Source organism: Myotis nattereri (genome assembly GCF_964212035.1).
Source record: "Myotis nattereri genome assembly, chromosome: 15".
In the NCBI taxonomy this organism is placed as follows: domain Eukaryota; kingdom Metazoa; phylum Chordata; class Mammalia; order Chiroptera; family Vespertilionidae; genus Myotis; species Myotis nattereri.
The window spans coordinates 6558797-6582423 of record NC_138090.1 but is presented as its reverse complement, the minus strand read 5'-3'; the positions used below and the strand labels follow the sequence as shown (position 1 = coordinate 6582423).

Here is a 23627-nt window from a genome sequence, read left to right as displayed (position 1 = left end):
CTTCTCGGAAGGACCCGCCCTGTTTTATGGACCCCAAGAGACACTCCTCCCCTCCTTCCTTCACACACGTGCCTCTTAAGGACCCCATGCTGAGAGTCTGAATCTATGCACGGAGCTGGAACAGAGGGCATGGGGAGCTGGAACAGAGGGTGTGAGGAGCTGGAACAGAGGGCGTGGGGAGTGGAACAGAGGGCGTGGGGAGCTGGAACAGAGGGCGTGGGGAGCTGCAACAGAGGGTGTGAGGAGCTGGAACAGAGGGCGTGGGGAGTGGAACAGAGGGCGTGAGGAGCTGGAACAGAGGGTGTGAGGAGCTGGAACAGAGGGCGTGGGGAGCTGGAACAGAGGGTGTGAGGAGCTGGAACAGAGGGCGTGGGGAGTGGAACAGAGGGCGTGGGGAGCTGGAACAGAGGGTGTGAGGAGCTGGAACAGAGGGCATGGGGAGTGGAACAGAGGGCGTGAGGAGCTGGAACAGAGTGTGGGGTGGCTGTAACAGAAGGCCAAAGCAAAGAATCTGCTCATTCAATCATTGGCTGAACATCCACTGTGGGCTAGACAAAAGCTATTTCAAAATCAAAGGACAGAAAATTCTAGTTCTTCTTAGCAACGTGGCACCACCGGTACTTCCACTTAGCAATCCCAGCAAAAGAGGACTAGAAGAAAGCCCACTTTTTTGACTTATGACCAACTCTGGGGCGGGGACCTGATGGCCTGGCCGTTTCCAGCCACTGCCCTGGGCTGTGCAGCGGCCGAACTGAACTCGGGCTGGCACAGCAGCGGGGCTTGGCCAGCCAGGCCCTGGAGGGCCGCCAACCACAGCAGGTAGATGCAGAGCAAGGCAAGGAGAAGGAAGGGCAGATCATTTGATGTTTCTTTTCAAAATGTTTTAGTTGGTGGTTTTCAGCCTTTCCCCACCAGCCTGTGCAGAAAGAAATGAGTGGCAAGAAGACAGGTTGACCACCTGCATCTCCCCACCTGTGCGGGGTACCGGAGCGCTATGAAACTGTCAGGAGATTCGCTAGAGGCCGGGGACTTCTGAATTCAGCCCAGGAGAATGAAGGATGGGGGACATGCAGGACCCCGAAAACCGCCTCATTTTGCTGACCTCTGACAGTCCCGAAATGTAGGCATAAAGGCTGCATTTTACTGGTTGAGTAATAGCATAAATTGCACATGTCCACTAGAAATTTCATAGGTAAAGCCTCCTGCGTGCTGGACACAGGGCGCAACCTCCGTGGCTGACTAGGCTGAGGGTCCCATCCGTGGGGGGCTGCCAGCCCCAGCCTGGGGTTTTGTGGCACCCAGCATGCTCCAGTCACTTCCTGAGGGGCAGGATGGGAGTTTGGGGTGATATGAACTACCTAGTAAGGGAGACCAAGGTCCCGATGCCTAATGGAGAAACGGGATTGTGGAATTCAGCCTAAAGCAGCAGGATGCTGCATGTCTGCAGGAAATTGCTAGACTTAGTATTACGGGTTTGATCAGTTTACTCAAATAGAGCAGGCAGGGGTGAGAATGCAAAGAGCAAATAGTCCTCTATTTAAAAAAAAAAATCCACAAATGCTGGCTCCCGTGGGAAGGAGTCTCGAGCATGGTGCTTAAAGTAGCCCATGCCCGAGAATTTAAATGATGCATCAAAGGAGTAAGAATCGAGGCTGCGGGACTGAAGTCTCTAATTAGACCGCACGTTCGGAGGGCAGGGCCAGGGCCTACTCCAGCCCCAGCTGAAGGGCACGCGGGCTCTCTGAATGACAAAACCAAAGGACTGGCTCAGAAAGTGCTCACTCCAGCTTCCCCTTTGAAGTGAGGCAGCCAGAGTTGTTTCGTTAAAAAAAAATCAAAGGAACAGATTCTTTGAAATCAAATCTCCAGGCCTCTGAAAAGGACCCAGCTCGAGCCGGTACCTCCCGCGGTGTCTCGGTGAGTTTACAGTGAGCCGCCTGAGGCCGGGGGGAACCCTGTCTCCAAGTGCCCCGATTCCACTGGGCGGACTGGACTCACCCCTGGAGGATGAAGGTCCCTCGGTGCCACGGTCTCGGTTTCTCAGGGTAAAAAGGTAAAATCATGGACCAATGTCGAGAGACAAGATTTAGTTCCCCAAACAGGTGAGCTGGGATGACGCTGAAGCTAATAACCTGCCACAAGATCGTGCCTCTGGGCTCACAGCGTCACCTTGGGGACACAGAAGCCCTGCACCCTCAGCCACCCACGGAGGAGTAAGCACACGTCCCATTCCCTCTGCAGGATTGCCTGGGCCTTCGGGACTGGGGCGGGAGAAAGCCACTGCTGAGGGACCCCCTCTGCTCAGGGACCACAAGCCCCAGTGACAATGCCCAATGGCACTTGTGAACGTGCCCAGCCGATCGGCTTCATTATCCAAACAGAGGTACTGACCACCAGAGAAGGGAATGAGGGGTTCAAAGTCCTCCTGAGGGGAGCACAAGGCCAAGTGGTCACCTCTCACTGGGCAGCAACCGACGCAGGAGGGCTGCCTTCCTCCACCCCAGCTGGGCACCTACCACGTCTGCTTGGAAGGCTACCCTTTCCTAAGCCTGTTTTCACCTCCAGTGGGGCTGCAAGAGAACAGCCCACGAATTAATCCTGGAACCGGAAGGTGGTCTTAGGCCACCTGGACCCCAAGCCACACCTGAGGGAAGAGGGAACCCGGAGTGCCCGATAATCACTGATCTCAACGCCCCCAAAGCGAGGCTGGCTTTCTCAGTCAAATAAAAACGGGAAAAACGAACCATGACCCCATTATATGAAATACTGTATCTCGATAAAAGTAACGGCCAAAGCCTTCATTTCCTTGCTCATGTTGGGTTAATTTTTAATCATTTCAGGTCGACCTGACCCAAATCATAGATGCCTATGGCTACATAAGCCTGTCGTTCTCTGGCTCAAGCACTACTGAAGTCATCTCCTCCCATACAAATAAAAATTTAAACAAATTTTCAAAGGAAAAAAAAAAGGAAAGAAAATAATGTGAAAAAAAATACAAATCAAAGAAATTTATTGGTGTTGACAAAAAATACATAATACGAAAAACAAAACAAAACAAAACAACAGAAACAAAACCAGAAACCCCACCCCGTGGCCCACGCGCTCGGGGTACTGACAGCGTGCGTCTGGAGCCCGCAGAGCCCGCACTTAATTCATGAGGACCTCCATCTGCACCAGCCTTGCGTTGGTGTCCCCGGACGTCCGGTAGGGTATCATCCCAGCAAAGGTAATCAGGGCCCGGGCTTGACTTCGGATTTGCTGAGAAAGGGAAGACGAAAAAGCCAGTTACCTTGAAGTTGGGTGCTGTGCCGGGACCACCAGCAGGGTCTATCATTTTCTACCTGCCAGTGCCAGGGGCAGGTTCCGGCGGGGAGGGGGTTGTGGTGGACGACAACCACGTTCTTCCGCAAGGTACAGAGTTAGCACAGCCCGTCCCAGGGCCCAGCTCCAAGCTCTCCTAAGCCAAGGATGGCTGGGTCTGCCAGGCCAGCTGCCTCGCTGGGCAGGTGATGAGCTGGGACACAGGCCTGTGCTGCAGACCCGGCTCTGCTGGCCCGCCTCTCCCCTGGCTGGTGCCTGCTGCTTCCATGGAGAGCAGACAATGCAGCCCAGGCCGGCGCTCTCTCCTCTCCCTCTCCCCTTTCCTTCCTCCCACTCCTTCCTTCCTGACATAAGTGCTTGGCCCTCGTTTCCTTGGCAACAATATTATGGGATGCCATCGACTGTTCCAGGAGGGAAAGATTTTAACTCAGGTGTCTCTAAAAACAGGAGAAAGACAACCGTCACTCTGATTTCTAAGTGACAGAGGATTAAGGAATACAGAAACTTTGGAGAACAGCTCCGTGTGGCCCCACAGTGAGCTACGTGGGAGGCTTATAGCAGCGACAAAGGAAACTGCCGGGAAAGAGAGCGGGAGAGCCCACAGACACCCCCTGCCCAGTGACTGGACTCTTAAGGAAACACAAGGGTCACTTACTAGGCTCCTCAAGGGCCATCCACGAAGGAAACTGAAAGGCAAGTGCTTTAGCCGACACATACAATAAACTGGCAAGTTCATGTCCTGACTAATGTCCAAGCAAAAGAAAATGTTACTTCCTGATGAGAGTAGCTGTGAAACTTTCTTTCAATGCGCACACAAGTGCCCAGCCCTCACGGCTGACTGTAAGCTACTCCGCAAGAGCCCAGGGGTGTTCGGGCAAAGGGCTGGGCCCCTGGCTGGGCAGCACTGCACATGAACCACGCGCCACGGCCTGGGCAGGCAGCGTGTACATCAACTCTCTCCTCTGTCCGTCTCTACCCCATAAAAAAGAAGAGTGATGGGCAGGAGGAAGATGGGAGGATGGCTTTACTCATGACATGCAAAAACTAAGTGCCTAAAACAAGAGATTAAAACACAGAATGTGTTCCGCCCGCCAGGCCAGCTGCTCCACCTGTGGGCAGGGCCTCCGCCAACCTGGAGGCAGCACCCAGCGCACCAGGAATGCCCGCCTCCGCCCTGGACCCACAGCAGCCTGCACTGGGCTGTTCGTCACACACACAGACGGCTGCCCGGGCCCACGCGCAGTGAGTCGCGCTGGCACGCCTCCTCACATCACTTCTGAGGCTGTGTAGCTCTCGCAGCCTAAGAGCAGTCGGCGGCCAGCAGCTGCCTTGGTGCACACATGGACGGCCTACAAGTCAGTGCACCCTTCCCCAGCACTGCTCCCTGCGTGGCCAAAGGTGAAACGCCCACCAGAGCTCACGGGGCAGGTCTGTAAGCGACAGAGCCCACAGACACCCTCGGAGGCAGGAGATAGGATTTCCAAAGCTGTAGTTCAGTGATGGCAAACCTATGACACGCGTGTCAGAGGTGACACGTGAACTCATTTTTTTGGTTGATTTTTCTTTGTTAAATGGCATTTAAATATACAAAATAAATATCAAAACTATAAGTCTTTGTTTTACTATGGTTGCAAATATCAAAAAATTTCTATGTGTGACACGGCACCAGAGTTTAGTTAGGGTTTTTCAAAATGCTGACACACCGAGCTCAAAAGGTTCGCCGTCACTGCTCTAGTTTCTTGACTGTCAAAATCAGGTGTGGCTGTTGTACACCTTACTGAGTCTCAGCAAACATTAGGTGGAGAAGGTAAGGGAAAGGTAATGTTCGAACACTAACAGTTTTGATGGTGTAATTGGGTCAAATGCCTCTGCCCTTTGTCAAGTCAACTGGACATCACCGGCTGCGTGAGTCCTAGGATTCCATCGGCCTGGGCTCTGCCTGACCCGCAGAGCGCTGAGGCCCCACAGCAGCTAAACGGCACTGGCTCGGGTGTCAGACCGATGGCTCCTTCCCTACCCCGAGGGGCCCACAAAAGCAAGTGGCTTCCCGACTCCAGGCCTCGGTTCCCTCTGCTGTAAACTGGGGATGACAGTGCCTGCCCCCATCTCTGGGTCACGGTGAGGCTCAGATGAGAGCAGAAGCAAGCGCTTGCATCAAGGTAATGTGCTGACCAAAAGTGAGGATGGTTTTGATGAAAGTGCTGAGCTGAGACTCACAAAGTAACCTGATATTTTAAAATGAGCTCAGGAAGTTCTTACGGAATCACTACAAATTAGCATTCTATTTTGGATTTTTAAAAAGGTGGTATTTGCAAACTGGGCACAACTGTTTTGTCTGTCTGTCCGTCTGTTTTTAGCTGGAGAAGAACAGCAATCCCATTGGGGTGTGATTTCTTCCTGGAGCCTCCTGACCCGGGTCCACCCAGGTTTCCCGGCTGCCGGGCGGAACGGGCAAGGGCAGCCTGGGCTCGTGCGCATGGGCTCACGCGGCGCGATGGGCGGCAAACCAGAAAGGCGGTTCCCCGCCACGGCTCTGGCCCACGCGGGGATCTTACAGAGTCGTGGTCCTCGATGACTCGCTGGGGCCGGGAAGCCGAGGAGGGACTCGTCCCTTTGAGCCGCTTAAACTGTGTGAACAGGATGTTCATGGTGGCGAGAAGCACTTCTGAGAGGTTGTGCCTGATCTGCAGAGAAACACAGGAAGTCAGGAGAGGAACCCCGCCGGGGCTAGCAATGGGAGCGGGGCCACCGGGCAGGCCTGGGCACACGCATGCCCACAGCTGCCAGGTGGAGAGCTAGTCACTAAAAAGGTAGTCCACGGCACTGAAATGTCAGGTGTGAGAGCAAAGCCCAGATGGCGCCGCTCAGGTGGGTCCCTCCTGCTCCGTCCTTTATGCCACGGCTCCTGGGCGGGCAGTGAGCCAACGCAGGCTGAGCACGTCTGACCAGTGTGTGAGCGTGGATTGGCCGGCAGTGTGATCACCAAGGAAGGTGTGGATTTGAATGTCAGAGTTGGGACATTCCTGTCTCAGACCCATCTGACCGTCTCCTCGGACCCTCAGCCCTAGCAGAGCCCTTGGGAGCATCTAGAGAGGCAGGCGCTGGCGCACCCTGTCACCCATGCCGCAGTGAACGATGCATCCAGAGAAGGCAAGAAACAACAAAGACCAAGTAGCTTTGGGGCGGGGGGCGGGGGGGGCGCGGGGATGACAGCAGAAATGAAGGGAAGGCTGTGAGTGGCGAGACCTAAGCTGTGTGGACCACAGCAGGCACCCACCCCACCACATGTGCAGAGGCTGGCCCTCCTTCCTCTACCACAGCAGCTACTTTGTAAGAGGGATTTGTTGCTGAGGACCAGATCTAAATGGAAACTGTGAGTGACGCCCCGGGACAGGCGGCCCTAGAGAAGACTCCCAGCCCAGCTGCACATGGAACGAGGGGAGTTCTGGGCCGCAGCCCAGCCCAGGGGAACTGGAGTTTCTGGGCGCAGGGCCCGGGTCCAGTGCTCAGAGAGCTGAGTGCCCTGGGGCGAGATGGGGGCACTGTGCTAGCAACGCTGCAGAGACAGTGGCGCTGGGGCTCCAAGGCTAACAACTGGCCCATGGCCGCTGCACCTGCTTCTCGAGACAAACAGGACCGAGAGGGGACGGGAGGAAGTGGGTCGTGATGCGTGTGTTATGCACCCAATGGAGCTACTTAGAGAAGATCCCAGAGAAGACCAACACACCTTCTAGAACAAGTGGATAACAGAGAACTACTCCAGACCTCACAGGGTCAACCAGAGACCTGTTTCTCCCAAGAACTTGTCTGATCACTGACGTGACTGTATTTTCTGAGTCAGAAATTAATCTGATGGAGACAAGTACTCACAGAAAAACCAGCCCAGGATGTGGGAAGCTGAACTCTCAGAAAACTCAATCTGGGCGGTGACGTACTCAGACTTAGTCACTAGCTACACCGAAATGACAGCTCTCGCGGGAGTGGGAGCAGAAGGCAGGGCTCAGCAAGAGGCCTCACCTCGTCACTGAAGTTCCTGAAGGCGGCCACTCTCTCTTCCACGCTGTCCTGATTCAGGGGCACCAGCTTCAAGCGATCAATGATCTGTTTAAAACAAAAACCCACCAGCCCATATGACACACGCATCACCGTCGTGCCAGCTTCTGAAACAGCATACAGCATGTCCACCAAGGGCTTCTGAGAACACGCCACCCCCTCACACCCAAAGGCTTTGATTCCAACTTGCTGACTAACTTCATTCCTATCCTCATTTCCTGAGGCCATTTTAAAGCTGATTTCAAATTACTTTGCGAGCTCTGTTTTCAGACTAAAGGGGTAAAGAATAGAAAAAAGAAAAAGGAAGCAAAAGCAACACAGAAATCCCCTTGAAATTCCCGATTTTACATTGTCCTTCCCGTAGCAGGCATACTGGTGACATTGCTTTAGTTTTCAGTGACTCCCACGAAGTGTTCTCAATTTTTCAAGGGCGTATATTAACCTGCACTTCAAACACCTCTCCCAACACTCACGTCAAAGGCTCTGTCAATGTGGCCGCTGTGATATTCATCGAAAAAGGTAATCAAATCCAACAGGAGATAGAATGTGGAGTCCACAAACTTATTTGCACTGACCCCCTGAGCCCTGTACCTGAAAGAGAGCGCGAGGGAAGGGGTCAGGGGCATATCATGAATTCCCGTGCAATCTGGAGCTTTAGGGCAGCATCTGAGAACCGTCAGAGCCTCTTGAACTCTCTGTATGAGGTGAACTGAGGAGTGGAACATGGCGTTTCTTTTTGAAATGGCCGAGCTTTTGATGGTGGGTTTGATATGAATCCTCCGACAAATACTTTGCACGAAGCAGTGGTCTCTAGCTTCAGCCACCATCTCTGCACCCACATACCCAGGAAGGATGGGGGGTCCTGATGGGCCTGGGGACGGTGTGCTAAGTGGAGATTTCCCACTGGCCACAGAACGCCCCCCGGCGCTGCCCCAGGAAAGCACCGCCAGCTCCGTGTTCTCTCGGGCCCTTTGTCGGGAGCATCTGCGGAGGCGCAGCGATGACTGCTCAGCCTGGGAGTTACACTCAGTCTGACGACTCTGTTAACGCCCAGGGGAAGGTGGCTTCTGAAACCCTGGCCACTCCCCTCTAAGAACTGCCCCGTCTGGCCATCACTAGCTTTGCTCCCAAATGCCTTTGAGATGGCTGATAATGGGAGAGTGAACGTAATGCCTAGAATTAAACCTAACGTGCGGGATTAAAATGCTGAGATACCCTTTCATGCCCTTCTCTTTGGGAAAAATGTTAAGTCTGCCAGTACCAAGTGCTGGTGATGGTGTGGGGAACAGGAGCCTGAGGTGCTGTTGGAATGCGAGTCGGGCTGCTCTGGAACTGCTGCTGTTAGCAGATTTGGTGGGCCCTGGCACCGGCACCGGCGTTGGCCTTACCGTTCCGCAATGGAGAGGGCCATGTTCTTCAGCCTCTCCTTGTTGGACTGCGGGGCGCTGATCTGGGGCACGACGGGGCTCAGCAGTTTGTTCATCAGCTCCAGCACCTTATCAGCATTCTGCTCGATGTTTTAAGTTAAGGAAGGAATCAAATAATCAACAGAAGGCACTAAGTAACCACACAAAACAGGGGACGTTCTGGGGTGGTGGGTGGACATGCTCTGAATCTTGACCTGGGGGTGGTTACACCTACAGAACCATCTTCAAGCTGCGCACTTAACATCCGCATTGGGCTACGTCTTAATTAGACCTCAATCAAAACATCTTTAAATTTAAAAAAAGAGAGAGAAGTGTAACCCTCTTTTTGTCCACTCTTCTGTTGATGAAAGGAGATATCATTATCTTTTCTAGGCTACATGATCACGAGCAGCCATTGTATGTTCTTAAGTGGAAACCCTTATTCCCGCTCTCGGAACACCTCAGCTGCCATCCTGCTCCCTGCCGCGCTCTAATCACCGTGTGTCTGCGCGGCCCAGAGGGTAGGCACCAAGGCATTTTCACCAGCAGCTTCGCCATCAAAATGTGACGACGCTTACTCGGCTGCCAAGTGAGACCACAGCTCAATGCCTGCAGGACATCCTTACAATACGCCACTCCTTCTTGGCCAGAAATACGTCACTGGCAGAAATAATTCTGTAGAGCGGAGTCTCACCCTGACGGGACCACTGACGCCCAAGCACCAGGGAGCGTGCCTCGGCACGGGGCGAGCAGGACCCCCGCATCCCCCAATGTCTGTGCATTTAACGCCCCTCGGTGACAGATCCACTAAGCGCAGGGGGAGGGAGGGCGCACTGTACCTTGGCAAGGTCGTAAAGCTTTGCAGCTTCCTCGAACAGTCCTTTATTTTCGGCCACGGAAGCAACTTTGTTGATAATAGGCTTCGTGTCATTAGTAAACTTATCTATGACTCCAGGCTGTCAAGACAGATGATGGACGGGGAGGGAGAGAGAGATGGGTGCACGGAGCTGTTATTTTAAAGGCAGAGGAGCAACGGGGGTCTGAAAACCACTTTAACTGAAAATGCTTGCCCTGGGCAATACATATATTTCATCGGTTGGGCTCTGGCTTTCGTGGAAACATAAGGGCTTGTTAAACATATGAAAGGGACCACGGAAGCTGCGCCTGAAGAGGGAGCACAGAGGAGTCAGCAGGAAGACTGTTCTAATCTTCCAAAATGACCCAGAGTGTGGGTAATACCACCAATGATTTCAACTTTGCTGACGAGTAGGCACCATGGGAGGGGAATCAGGAAACTCAGGAAAAATATCCGAGTTTTAGATTTCCTTTTAGGACAGATGGCAAAAGGAACGCTGTGCTCAAAATATACACGCAAGGGGTATCAGAATTTTTTTTTTTAATCACCATCATCACTCAACGGCAACCAGAAGGTCAGGAGAGCATGAGAGGCCTTAGGAACCACAGAAAGCCAGGGCGGGTCTTGTGATGTCCGACTGGCCGTTCTGATTCTCCATCAGCACCGGACCAAGTCAGGGGACCTGCACCTGCCACCCTAGAGGCAGCACCGATCAGGGAAGAGCAGGAGCTCTGGGGTTCCAATTCCAGCTCCCCTTCTTACTGCCTGTGTGATCTTGAGGAAAATAATTAACCTCCCTTGGAAAAGATAGGTAACAACGCCCACCTTGCTAAGTTATTGTGGCAATTAGATTTTTTAAAAATCCCTGTGACACACTCAGCACAGTGCCCGCCAACTGTCCTGCTCAGGCAGCATGGCCATCGCCATCAGCCTGCCACTGGCCTCCCTTCTAGCTGGACGGTGTGAGCAGTGCGGGCTCATCTTGAGATCTCTGGGTCCTACTCACCATTTTACAGGTGAGAAAAGTGAGTCCCCAGGAGAGGCCACAGGGAGTGTGCTCGAGTGGGGTCAGGACCGGTCTCCAATGCCAGCCAGGGCCTCTGTCCCGGCTCCTGAGCCGCCCAATGGGCACGGCGGGCCTCAGGGAACCGCTGAGGCTCACGGGAGCAGCTGCATCTCGGGGTCAGTGGGGTGCTGAGCCCTCAGAAGTACCTTCTGAGAGAGGGCAAGCGTTTTCTAACTTTTCCATCTGGGGAGAGCAGGTGCAGTAATCAATCTTTTTATTGCATATTTTCGGAGTCAAAAGTAACAGTGATGTAGTCTTCTCAGCTCCCAAAGTGGCAGGCGTGAACAGATGAGTACTTTCAACTAATAAAAAGCTACCTGGTCAACAATTTACGTATTTTTAGGAGAAACAGAAATGTGTGTAAAATCAAGGTCATCACTTGGGGCCTATAACAGTTGTTCTTTGTGTTTTAAACTAAGCAGCTCCACTCATATCTACACCTTTATTCAGTATCTTGAGTCCTAAAGTCTAACTGTAATCTTTGGACAATTATAAATCTCCAACTGCAAACTAGCACATCTCTAGGGGTGTGTCTGACCCACCTTTCTGCTCCCATCATTCTCCAGTTTCCCAAGGATCATGTCGAACTGCAGAGACAAAAAAGTTTACCCAATTTACTGGACAAGATATACCCATAATCCATAATTCTTTGGGGACATGCGGGGAAGGAAAGAGGGGAGGTGGGAGAAGGCTTACATTAACTAGGAAACAGTGGGACTGAATCAACATTTTCATTGTCAGAAACCAAAGAAAATGAAAACCCCTGGGTCTTCTCCATTGGAACCATGCTGAGGGTACCCGGCTAGCGTGAGAACGTGTCTACTGACAGCCACGGTGGGAGCGGGAAGGAAGCACGTACCTCTCGGCTTTCTATCACAAGCTCGCTCACACAGCGTAGGAACATGTTTTCTCCTTGACTGTCTTTCTCGTCCCTGTACGGGGGCAGAGGCAACGTGCTTTCTAGTGTGGACCTGAGGTCACAACCAGCTGAAGTGAAGGGTCAAGAGCAAGTTTTACCTGAGGAAGTAAAAGTACTGGAGGGCCTCCCTCGGGTCCGTGGACTCAAACTTGCGGGTGTAGAGCATGAGGAGCCGCACGAAGTTCAGCCGCCGCATGCAGGGGGGGTCGCCGGGCTCGTGGCTGACTGCGCCATGGAGGACAGGACTGGTCACAACCACGCCGCCCCTCTGAAGTGTGGGGGCTGAGTCCAAGGACCCGGCAGCACCTAGTCCTGCAGCCCAGCCAATGTCGCCAGCTCTGGCCAACCCTGTCACCACCCTGTCCTCAACTCCTTCCCCAGCGCAGAGTGGAGATAAGGGGACCCAGACGCATGACTCTGGGACCTGCTTCTCCTGCCATTCCTCCGGGCAACCTGCCCGACCGGCCGCTAACCCAGCACTGTGCACGGCACCGTCGTCATGGTTGGTACCATCTGCCCAATCCTCGCTGGCTGCAGGGATGAGTCCACTGCCACCCAATGGGGGAAGGGACGGGGTTATGCGACGGCCAACGAACACTCACGGAGCTGCGCACTCTGTCCCGAGGACTTTAAAAGCAGTTTCAGCTCAAAGAGCACGAGGGCCACGTGGACGGCATGGCAGCGCAGCCGCTCCATGCGGAAGAGGAAGGCGATGGCCGCCTCGAACTGCGCGGTCAGGAACAGCACTTGGAAGTAGAGGAAGGGCTGCTGGTTCACTGTGAAGTGGGACTCGCCTGTGGGGGGAGACACAGCCCACTCAGAGGGAGTCGGCCTCCACAGCCACCCCACGCAGAAGCCTGTGCGCTTAAAGGACCTCTGGTGGGTGGAGGGGCCCCCGACACAGAGCACTGCCACGGGAACCCAGCCTGGTTCCATGACCTTCTCTAGACCTTAGGGATCGTGCTGTGAAACCCAAGCTGCTGCAGGAGGTGGGAGAGAAACAGTCAGGACCTTAAAACGAAATACAAAAGGGCTGCTGATCTCCTTATCCTGATGAAGTCCCTCAACAAGGAGAGGAATGAAGACTGCAAAGGGGCTTCAGATCACTCAGATTCGCAGTAACTGAATTCTACAATTACTGACCACTAGCTGGAATCTTTTCTTCCAAGATTCTTAAACAATGTATGTGTGTGTGTGTGTGGGGGGGGGGGGGGGGGGGACTATTTCTCCCACATTTGTGCTCTGATACAGCCACTGGGAAATCTATGAGAAAGAATAGGCAAGTCCTCTCTACGCCTCTCCCTGAGCAAATGTCGATCCGAGCAGTTCTAGGACAACAGCTACTGTATAGACCAGGGGTGGGCAAACTTTTTGACTCGAGGGCCACAATGGGTTCTTAAACTGGACCGGAGGGCCGGAACAAAAGCATGGATGGAGTGTTTGTGTGAACTAATATAAATTCAAAGTAAACATCAATACATAAAAGGGTACGGTCTTTTTTTTCAATAGTTTTATTCATTTCAAACGGGCCGGATCCCGCCCGCGGGCCGTAGTTTGCCCACGGCTGGTATAGACCATAAGTCACAACCCTGCTGAAGGCCACACGGCCTCTACTGCGATTTGAAATCATTGTGCTATGCTGTGTTTTGAAGATCCACAGGGTCTGGAGGAGCGAGTTCAGAGGTGAAGGATTTTCCAGAAGAAAGGTAACTAGTGACCTTGGGTGAACGCGGGAAGGTTAGGTTCGGGTATCTTACCATAGTCTTCCAACAGCTGCTTCTGGAACTGTGAGAGAGTGAGCCTGTCTTGTGGGGAGCTGGTGCCGTCATCATCGAAACACACTTGGTTCAACTAAACCCCCAAGAGAAACAGGTGTATTGGTACGGAGTATGTCGTGAGCCAGGCGTGCAGCTGCAGCTATAACTGCTCAGGCGCTGTGGTAGTGGCGTGGTTACTGGTTGGGAATTACACAATCAAAAGTGGAGACAGGAAGGCCACTAGCCTGGTCGCCTTATTGGCGTCATACATTAAGCAGGTAAAATCTGCGGGTAGAACTCGAGCAGAGGGAAGGGGCTAAAGCCCCACTTGGGCAAGAAAAGCAGCGCCTGCCTTTAGCCACAGGTAGTCCTCCGTTTTGTCGGCCACTTCGCTCTGGTTGTCGGTGACGTCACATCTGCCGAGGACACAGTACACGGCCCGCTTGTAGGGGTCCGTGTTGTTCCTGAGGGCCCGGCGGTAGTGCAGGCGGAGCTTGTTTTCTGTCGGCGGGGACAATCTACAGACACGAGGGAACAGGCAGAAACAGCGTCACTAAGATCCTCAAGGGCGTCCCACTGGCGTGACAGTTAGAAAGCCTTCCTTCACCGAGGGTCAGACACTGTCCTGCCACCCCCGGCTCCCATCACTGTAATCTGACTGGTGACCGCCAGCCAGCTTCCTCCACTAGAGGCTTCAGGGAAGGGCAGAAACTCGGGGAGTTAATACTCCTCCCTGCTCCCCAGGGCCCTCCAGCAGTGATGGACAAGCGGGAGTCCCTTATCCAGGTGGGATCACATCCCAGATAAACACCTGCATGCAAATCCTTGCCTCAGGGTCTCCCTCTTCGGGGGGGGGGCGGGGGGGGGCACACACGACTCAAGGACATTAACCCTACTTTACTCTCTGATACAAACAAGACAGGGATTTACGGCTTAAAACAATCTCTGGACATGGCATTATTAACATTGCCAAACAAATTCTTCTACATAATGTCCGTATATTTAAACTAACTTCTAATTCTAGCCTTTGAGCTATGGAGTGCAAGACAACTGAGCTAACCACAAAAGCACCAAGTGCTAATCAGTTAATCATTCTGCAAGCACCCTGCTGTGCCTGCGATTTGCAGAATAAGTCAAATCATGCTCCCACCACAGCCTCTCCCGCACTGGCACAGAAAACTGTGACCTTCTAGAAATGAGTACCGGAACGGGGCTGGCTCTTCTTCTAAGGCAGGGGTCCTCAAACTGCGGCCCGCAGACCACATGCGGCCCGCCGGGTGTTTTTGCCGCCGCTGCCTGTTGCTTAGCAGCCGACTGGTTTTTTTTAAACTATAGTCCGGCCCTCCAACGGTCTGAGGGACAGTGAACTGGCCCCCCGTTTAAAAAGTTTGAGGGCCCATGTTCTAAGGTTTTCAACTGTTATTCTCCAGAGACTCCTACTCGCTCTCTACACTTTATTTTTCCTGAGTAGAAACTTATTGTGAGCCATGCAGAGGGAAAAGAGCGCGCTGCTTCTGGACGCGCCATCCCGTCACTGTACCTTCTGTCTTTGCTGTTCATGTATTCCTGGAACCAGGTTTTAAACTCTCCCAGCTGGTGCTGGGCTAGGTTAACCACCTGTGAGGCGGCAAGCAGGTCCCCGCAGCGCATGCAGTAATAAATTAACGCCCACACAGGGTGGCCTTCCACCTCTCCATCCTACAAGAGGAAAGAGGCTCAGATAAACACACACACAAAAGCTTACCGACAGCTTTCTGACATGCTGACCCTCAGCTAAGTGCTCTCCTGTACTGGGTCCCTTACTACTGACCACCCCGTTAGGCAGGCACCATTCAGGGCCGCCTCCTCCCCCGTTTTACAAAGAAAATGAGGTGTGGCAACGCGAAGTGTCTGTTCAAGGTGAGCTGACAGCTGGCAGTCTGGCTCTGCAGCTTTTCCTCTAAGTCACTGTGCGCCCCGCCCGCTTCAGAGCCAGCCAGTGGTTTCTCCACGGAACCCCAGTAGCCTGCAGAAATCAGGTACCATGTTCTGTGACAACTTAGATGTGCACTCCTGCAATCCCCACAGAGAGGGCTAAAGGCGTTCCTTGACCAATAAGAGACCATCATTTTCATTCTGAGTTTATAAAACTCCAGACAGGTGAACCGCAGATCTCTATCTACCCCTGCAGGACTCTTTCTAAAACCCAGATCTTATCATATCACTTCCCCACCTAAACCCCTTTGAGCTGTTTACATCTGAAATGCTGAGTCTGGTACTCAAGGCCTTCACTAGCCGGCTGCAAGCCTGCCACGCCCTAGCACACAGCCAATACTCCAGATACTCTTTCCTGACTCCATGCATCTGTTCATGCTGGTCCTTCCTTGTGGAATATTCTTTTCCTCGCCCCAGGCTGGTGAGCCCCTGTTTATCAAGCACAAGTGTAAACCTCACCTCTATGAAGCCAGCCTCCTGTGTATCCCAACACTCAGTAGCACTTTCACACAGCATGATAAATGATAATTCCCCAATGGGATTATAAGCTGAGCAGAGGCCACATCCTAAGAACCATATCGAACTCCATTCTTCTGGCCGTCAGAGCCAACAATCTCAGAAGTCATCCCTGACTCTGCCTCCCACACCCAGTTCCAAGTTCTTCAAGTCCTACTTGCTCTACTTTCAAAACACATGTGGGACCCAGGACATCCTACGCCCCGCTCCCACACACACACATACTGAGCTGAGCAAGTGCCATCATCAGCCGGACTCCACTACTAGCCTCCCAAGGCCTCCTAGCTTCTCTCCGCTCCCTTCTGGTCTCTTTTCTACACATAACCTCATTTTAACAGAAAACTCTGGAGGTATAAATGATCATACAGAGAAAATTGCCAATACCTGAAGTCCAGGCAAAGGAGCTGGCAGTTTAATGTTCAGGAAACTTCGAACCAACTGGTAAGTCCCAGGCACGCCACCCAGCTGGGCCTGATGCAAATTTCCAAAGACAGTCACGAGGGTATAATTCTTATAACTGGAAAAAATTAAAAGAAAAACTAAGGAGGTTGAAAACCCATATTACACACATCTGTGTCCATATCCATGGCATTAGATAGACTGTGGACTCTGCAGGGCGGGGCCTGGACGTCCAGCCTGACACAGAAGAGGAAATGGTGCATATTTAATGAAGCGAACCGCATTACCTATGCAGGGGGCAGCGGATCGTTGTAACGATTTCTCATCACTGCAGATACTCAACAGAATCCCTGGAGGAACATAACTGTGGACTTCAAATGCATTAGGGCTAATGTGCAGAATAGTAATTGCTGCCGCTCACAGCCTAATGTTCAAGTGAGTTCTTTTTAAACTTTTTCTCTGGAAAAATTTTAACCTACAAAAATTTAAAAGAATAGCACCAGCAAAAATACTTTAAAAGCGAGTATAATTGTCCTAAAATATTCTTTTTATCAACAGGTGACAGTGAATCCTTAAAATGAATGCCAGCAGGAACAATGCCGCCCGAGTGGAAAAGAACATAGTTACAATAATGTGGACAGGAAACTCCCAAATAGCTCCAAGCGCTGCTAAAGGAGTTACTGGGACAAGATAATTCTAAAAAAATAAATGAAAATAATAATAATAACAGTAATAATAAAATAAGGGGCAGGGGGGATTGCTTACCAGATATAAAACCAAAGAACACAGCCTGGTACCGCTGGTGAAGGCAAGCACCAGTGTGAATGGAGGCCAGCGAGTTCAATGTGTCTCATGGCGTTCATTTCGTGTAGCTACTGTATAACACAGCACTTGGTATAAAAACCTATTCTCTGCTGACCAAGTCTGAATTACCTCAGTTACACCCAGGAAGCCTTATGAGTTCCTAATGAAGTGTTATTCTGTTGATTAAGGGGACCACACTGCCAGGCCACAGGCAGCTGCACAGCCCTCGTGGCCAGGAGCTGAACTGAGCAGTGTATTCAGCTTGGCTTTTCTTCTCGAGCCAGCAGAGCCCAGCACCCTGTCTCTGAAACAAACAGGGTCTGTCGCACACTCATGACGACCCCTGCTGGCCAATTCAGAGCTGGGAGGAGTGTCCATGGGAGGATGAATGGCACCAGCCCTACCAACGAAGGGGACAATAGTTAGGGCACCAGGGCACAGCCACAGCCCCCTCAGTGACCACGTCCAATTAGTGAGGGGGTGGCAAAGACACCCAGGCACAAACACAGGCCTGGGAAGGACTGGATTAACCGACTAGAACCAGAAGGAAAATAAAGGATCAAGGGGCCTTCCTACGGTTTAAAGGTGGCAAGACTGCCAGGTATGAAAATTAAAATGCTGAGCAAAAACAAAAAAGCCTAAGGAGTCATTGCTGAGCCGCATGAGGGAACAGGATCCCGACCTAAGGCACTTTGGTCTAATAATCATGTTGCCTCCATACTGAGGGGCAGAGAGAGGAGAAAGAGAAAAAGAGAAGTGTAACAGTGCCCCCACCTACCACGATTTTACATCGTTGCAGAACTAGTCCTGATAGAGAAATGCTCCTGAAAACAGGATTATTCCCCTCGGACCTGCTCAACTTGTTTAAACTGTACCAGCTACAGAGCACTTAGCTTGAGGACTACTTGACACAGGAGAAGTGAGAGGCATTTGGGCACGTGAGAGCCAGCCCCAAGGTGCTGCCGCCGCCTTACCTCTGCTCCAGGTACCCCAGGGCCTGCCTGACCAACTCCATGCGCACTTCCACGCTGCTGCGGCTCTTCAGGGCATCCGTTGCCGGTGCCAACAGCACGTCTGTCATTTGCTTTACCATGGTCCACAGGTCAGAGATGTTCTGCACATAAATAAGACGGCACGTGACGATGCTGTAGGGCTAGAGAACTGCCTGGCTCTTCCTCGCATTGACCTGCTCACCACAGGCAGGCAGGACGTGGAGGGGGGAGGCTAACGTCTCCTGCCTGAGGCCCCAGGCTACGCCCAGCACAGAAGATGCACCTCTGCCCCGCCACCTGCCAGGCTTCCACCTTCCAACGAGCAGCCTGCCCCGAGCTGGCCTCAGATCAATGCCTTCCCAGGCCTGACAGAACCACCCACATACTTAAGACCACACAGAACTAACAAGAACACGGAATCTCAGTGGGTTATCCCTTAGGAGAGAGTGAATACATTTACAATCGTCCAGCACGCTAGGAGTTTGAACTCAAGTAGCTGCATTTCAGTCCTTACAAGATCATTTCAGTATTTTAAGGCTTCAAATTAAAGCTTAACCTAAATAATATGTTTTGTCCTCCAGAGACTCCCCAGGGCCACTGCTCTTACCCCATTTTGGGAGTGTCACAGCCTCCCCTCTTCCTTCCCACTCAGTCCCTTCAGACGGCGCCTCCTGCGACAGGAGCAGGGGGACAAGAGCGGGCTTTCTCGCCCTTATTCCACCACACAGCTGGGACTCCCTCTCCCAGAACCCGCCTGGCTGTACATCCCTCCTGGAAAATGTGTTTCCTGAACCTCTGCACTATTCTAAAGTGAGGAATCCTTGAATGAGTGAAGAAAAGCAGGTTTACACTTTTCCAAAGGAAAAAAGAAAATCCCGTTTTCATTGTCCTCTCCAAAATTAAAACTGTAGAAAATCCACCCAACTGCGACTCTTCCTAGCTGGTGACATGGTAGGTGAATCGCATCCTTTCTTCTTTAGATCTGTTTGAGGTGCCTTATATTTTACTATTTAAACAAAAAGCAAAGTTGGATGCATTTTTGAAGGAAAAAAATCTGTGTACTTCCACTATATCCTTCCTCTTTTCCCCTTCCTCCTGGCCTCCTACCAATCCAACCACCCATGTAATGCGGTTTCCCCTGGGGGATAAAATCGGCCAGGGATAGGACCTGAGGGATGGGAATGAAGGGGGAGTCAGAGAGCAAGGGAACCAGCAGCGCATGAAGATATGAAGAACGTTTATAAAGGCCCCACCAGAATCATGTTCACGGGGCTCACGGGTGTGAAAACCACATACATCACCTACACAACTCAGCTCCCATCGGTCTGCCTAAGGAGGGAAACCAGTGAGGGCAGAGTTAAAGCCCAGCAGGGCTTCAAAGCAAACACAGCTCAAGAACTCCTGTCCAAGAACAGATCCTGCTGAACCTTCTGAAGATGCATTAAAAATACATGGACAGCACCATCATCAAAAAACCAACCCAAGACCTAGCCGGTTTGGCTCAGTGGATAGAGCGTCAGCCTGAAGGCTGAAGGGTCCCAGGTTCGATTCCGGTCAAGGGCACATGCCTGGGTTGCGGGCTCGATCACCAGTAGGGGGCGTGCAGGAGGCATCCGATCCATGATTCTCTCTCATCATTGATGTTTCTATCTCTTTCTCCCTCTCCTTTTCTCTCTGACATCGTTGAAATGTATATATATTTTTAAATTATTTACAATACAACTCTGAGGAACAGTTAACATTTTATCCCATGGAACAGGGTGTTTCTTCAGCCCATTCTGCCAAGTCAGCAAGCTGCTAATCCCCTCTGAACACCAGCCCCCAGTTCCTGCTCGGGCCGGCTCTGGGCCCTACCTTATCGTCCAGCTCTGCGACGGAAGCGCAGAGGTCCACGAGGTTAGGCTGCAGGTGCCCGTTTACGATCTTCTCGTTATAGATATAAATCTGAAATAACGAAAAGCAAAGGCACATTTCTAGTTTCATCTCTTCTTTTTAAAACCTCTGAAGCAGTGCTAAAGCCAGCTCCTGCCCCAGTCAGCAAAGCTTTGGCCAGCCTGTCCTTCTTCCTGTCCGTCCTGCCCAGTGGGCAGGCCACGGCCCGCTTCCCAGGAGTGTGGCTGAGCAACAGCATCTGCATGCACACAAGAGCTAACTGCCTCCCGACCCTTCCTGACACCTGAGAACCGGGAGCAGGGTGGGCCTGGGGGGAGTACCGCAGGCCATTCTGTGCCTCTCTGCCCAGCAGACCCTCAGTCCCAGGGAGCAAGGACCACAGGGAGAGATGGACAATGGAAGGACTCCCGCAGCTGCTCCCTAAGAACCTGAGGCAAAGTTTAGTAATCTTTCAGCAAAAGGATGGAATGGGCCAGGCCAGGGCTCGGGGACTGAGAGGGGAGGGTGTGGCCGCAGCCCTGCCCGGGTCAGAACAGCAGCTGGTACACTCTGGAGTGCCCTTTCTCCTTAGCAAATGTTCCCAAGGAAAAGGAGTTATGTGGTGTTTAAGGTAGGAAAAAACCACTATTACTGTGAATTGTATTTTAAAAGAACTAAAATAATTATTGTAAAAACTAGCAAGTTCTAGTCTTTACATCTGCAGTCCTTGCTCTACCAGGAACTGAACAAGGTAGTGATGTTAGACAAACCAGGAACCCACTGAGCCCTACTTCCCTCTACTATAAATGGGGGATGCTACCACGCAGCCTCTGGGGGCATTACGAAGATTTAAAATGGGTTTTAAACTGTAAGGTGGTGTTTATTCACTCAGTGAGCATGGGGCCCTCCCCGCTTTGCAAGGTACTATGTTCAATCTGGGATGTAAAGATTCACTCCCCACTGGAAGGCACAGGCACTAAACAGCTACATGACACTGTGGTGTCCTTGGTGCTGGGAATGTTAGCTCTATGAACCCGTCTTCACAGACACAAAAGACTCATAGTTTCTCTCCCCAGAAGCTTACTTATTAGGCCTGAACTCTGGTGGGGGCTGGGGCAATGGAAGAAGTCAGCCAAACAATGAAGGTGAAATTTAAAGGATGCGGGGAGGGATCTCAAAACAGGAGTGGAGGAAAAGAAATGAGGGTCTCGTAGTAAAAGCTGGGGGATTTGGAAGGAGGGGGCTGGCTTCGACTGCCTGGTTAGAAGTGGCCACAGCATACTGAGACTCATCTTACCAAGGGGTGTAAGAGGGATGGAAGTCTGCCACCCTCGATTCAGGAAACAATTTCCCCTTTTTGATACTTTGTGTGAGGAAGCGACAAATTGGAATAAAACATACAGATGGCCAACACTGCTTTGTTCAAAAAGTCAGTTCCAGACCTAGCCGGTTTGGCTCAGTGGATAGAGCGTCAGCCTGCAGACTGAAGGATCCCCAGTTCAATTCTGGTCAAGGGCACATGCCTGGGTTGTAGGCTTGACCCCCAGTAGGGGGCGTGCAGGAGGCAGCCAATAAATGATTCTCTCTCATCATTTATGTTTCTGTCTCTCTCTCCCTCTCCCTTCCTCTCTGAATTCAACAAAAATATATGTTAAAAAAAAAAAAAAAAGTCAGTTCCAGGTACGTAGTGTCCTCAGGGCCTTTTCAGTCCAATGAGTCCCTGTGCTCCCCACACCTGCAGTTACCTCAATCCACACCCATACGATTACATGGTCATGATACACAACTGGACCACGGTCCCACCGCAGCGTGAGCTTGCCAAGGACATCATTAGAAAGTGGTGAGTACACGATGCTTATGAAGCAGAAAAGCATTTAGAAAATTTCTCCACACAAGGTGAAGAAGGATTTCTGACGAGACCATCAGCCCCCAGGTAACTCGGTTAATAGAGAACTCCGTTTGCTAAGCAGTGCAGTTACCCTGCTTTACTGTGCATGGGCCGCTGCCAAATGCAAAATGAGATGCCCGGGCCAGTGTAGAGGCAGAGTTCAATTTCCCTAAATCAAATCGGAGTCAGTCGATTAGCCAATTTGATGGCATTCTCCAGGGGCCTAGACGGTAAAATATTAACCAGTTCCCTGAATGAGCCTTCAGGGCTTGACTTTCACATGAAGTCTTTGCTCGCTTTTACTCCCCAGGGGGCCCACATTTTTCCTGGACTCAGTCTTCCTTGAGGGTGTGCTCACCTGCCGGGCATAGGCCATCTCGATGCTGTCCAGGGAGCTTCGACCAGGGGGTCCCACATCGCTGACGTAAGTTGGCTGTAGACGAATACACATTCAGAACTGGTTAAGAACAGCATTCAGTCATATAAACAAACAAAAAATTATAGAAACACATGCCTGTCTTTTTTTTAATGTTTTTATTTGAGAGAAAGGAAGGGAGAAAGAGAGAGAGAGAAATATCATAGGGCCTGTCTCCTGCACGCCCCCTACTGGAGATCGAGCCTGCAACCCGGGCATGTGCCCTGACGAGGAATCAACTGGCGACCTCTTGGTAACCACATGCTTGTCTTTAACAAAGCTATGAGGAGTCTGTTTCCTAGTCAGACTTCCTCCAAATGATGTTTTTAGGGGTTTCATGAGAAAGCAACTTTTTTACAATGAACATGAGAAGAGGGCGGCCATCGGACTCAGTTAACTGAAAAATGATGGGAGGGGGGTAAGTTGTAAGGCTATCTCAGTGACCGCTCCTGGAAATGTACTTTTCCCCAAATTCGGCTTCAATTCCAAGCCCCCGCTCCACCTCGTTGCCCCTCTCCATCGTTGCTATGTGTGGGCCTCCTGTTTCCATCAATCATATCACACGGATAGGGAATGGGGTTTATAGGGTTCAACACTTCCAGTCTAGAGTCCACACTAAGACAACAGCTGCTCATGAGTTTCCTGCATCTGGAGGTATGAAGCCCGTCTAGGGTGGGCCGTCCTACAGCCGTTCAGTAACATCCCCACGAAGCCCGCCTGCCTGTGCACCGCTGTGTGCACATCGACCCACATGGACAACAACAAGCCAGGCCGCAGATCCTGCCCTCAAAGACCTCACCGTCTGTTGGGGAGAGTTAGACACAAATATATGGAAAAGATTAGAAGTATTTAAGAGAGAGAGACAGACAGACAGACAGATAGATAGACACTAACATTAATCTTTAAGCTTACTCCCTACTCTAAACAAATATGGATCAAAATTAGGTGTATCCTATAGGTATATTCTAAAATCTCCAATACTTTAGTTTTATTGTACTGTAGAAACCAAGTTTTTTATACACTTCTCTCATTTAAAAAGAAATAAATGCTGTATTCTCTAAATCTAAAACAAAGCAGTTTAAAGTAGGCTTAGGAAGCCAGTGGAAGAGAGCAGCAATACTTCCTAGCACTAGCAAAGCCAGTCAACGGAAGACGCGCATGAGCTTGCCCTGGGAGTCGGGTAGAGAGGAGCGAGGGCTGGAGGCAGAAAGGTGGGCTGTACACACTCAGGTTCTGGAGAAGAAACTGGACTGTGGGACACCTGGATTCCAGGAAGGCCACTTTCTCCCTGGCTTTGGGACTGGCACATTCTCTTGGAGCCTCTGCTTCCCATTAGCTGGGTGAAGGGGCTGTCCCAGACAATCTTAAGAGGTCCTCCTCAGCACTGAC

General features: G+C 51.6%; 1 protein-coding gene across 5 annotated transcripts in view; it reads right to left on the bottom strand.

Annotated features, from left to right (window-relative positions):
- The window catches only part of NUP93 (nucleoporin 93), a 90901-nt gene that overhangs the window by 1497 nt on the left and 65777 nt on the right, over window positions 1-23627 (bottom strand). For 3 of the 5 annotated variants that reach the window (XM_081106661.1, XM_081106660.1, XM_081106663.1), the window contains 17 exons: window positions 22182-22256; window positions 19918-20007; window positions 18046-18185; window positions 16253-16385; window positions 14919-15076; window positions 13731-13896; window positions 13379-13472; window positions 12224-12415; window positions 11720-11846; window positions 11562-11634; window positions 11245-11289; window positions 9620-9736; window positions 8763-8881; window positions 7848-7965; window positions 7339-7422; window positions 5877-6005; window positions 2994-3258 (listed from right to left, as the gene is read on the bottom strand). In XM_081106661.1, the coding sequence (XP_080962787.1) occupies window positions 3148-3258; window positions 5877-6005; window positions 7339-7422; window positions 7848-7965; window positions 8763-8881; window positions 9620-9736; window positions 11245-11289; window positions 11562-11634; window positions 11720-11846; window positions 12224-12415; window positions 13379-13472; window positions 13731-13896; window positions 14919-15076; window positions 16253-16385; window positions 18046-18185; window positions 19918-20007; window positions 22182-22256 (1971 nt within the window). In that variant the 3' untranslated portion in view covers window positions 2994-3147. Of the gene's footprint in view, window positions 1-2993; window positions 3259-5876; window positions 6006-7338; window positions 7423-7847; window positions 7966-8762; window positions 8882-9619; window positions 9737-11244; window positions 11290-11561; window positions 11635-11719; window positions 11847-12223; window positions 12416-13378; window positions 13473-13730; window positions 13897-14918; window positions 15077-16252; window positions 16386-18045; window positions 18186-19917; window positions 20008-22181; window positions 22257-23627 lie in introns of those variants that run through there. The other 2 variants (XM_081106662.1, XM_081106664.1) reach the window with 1 other exon arrangement.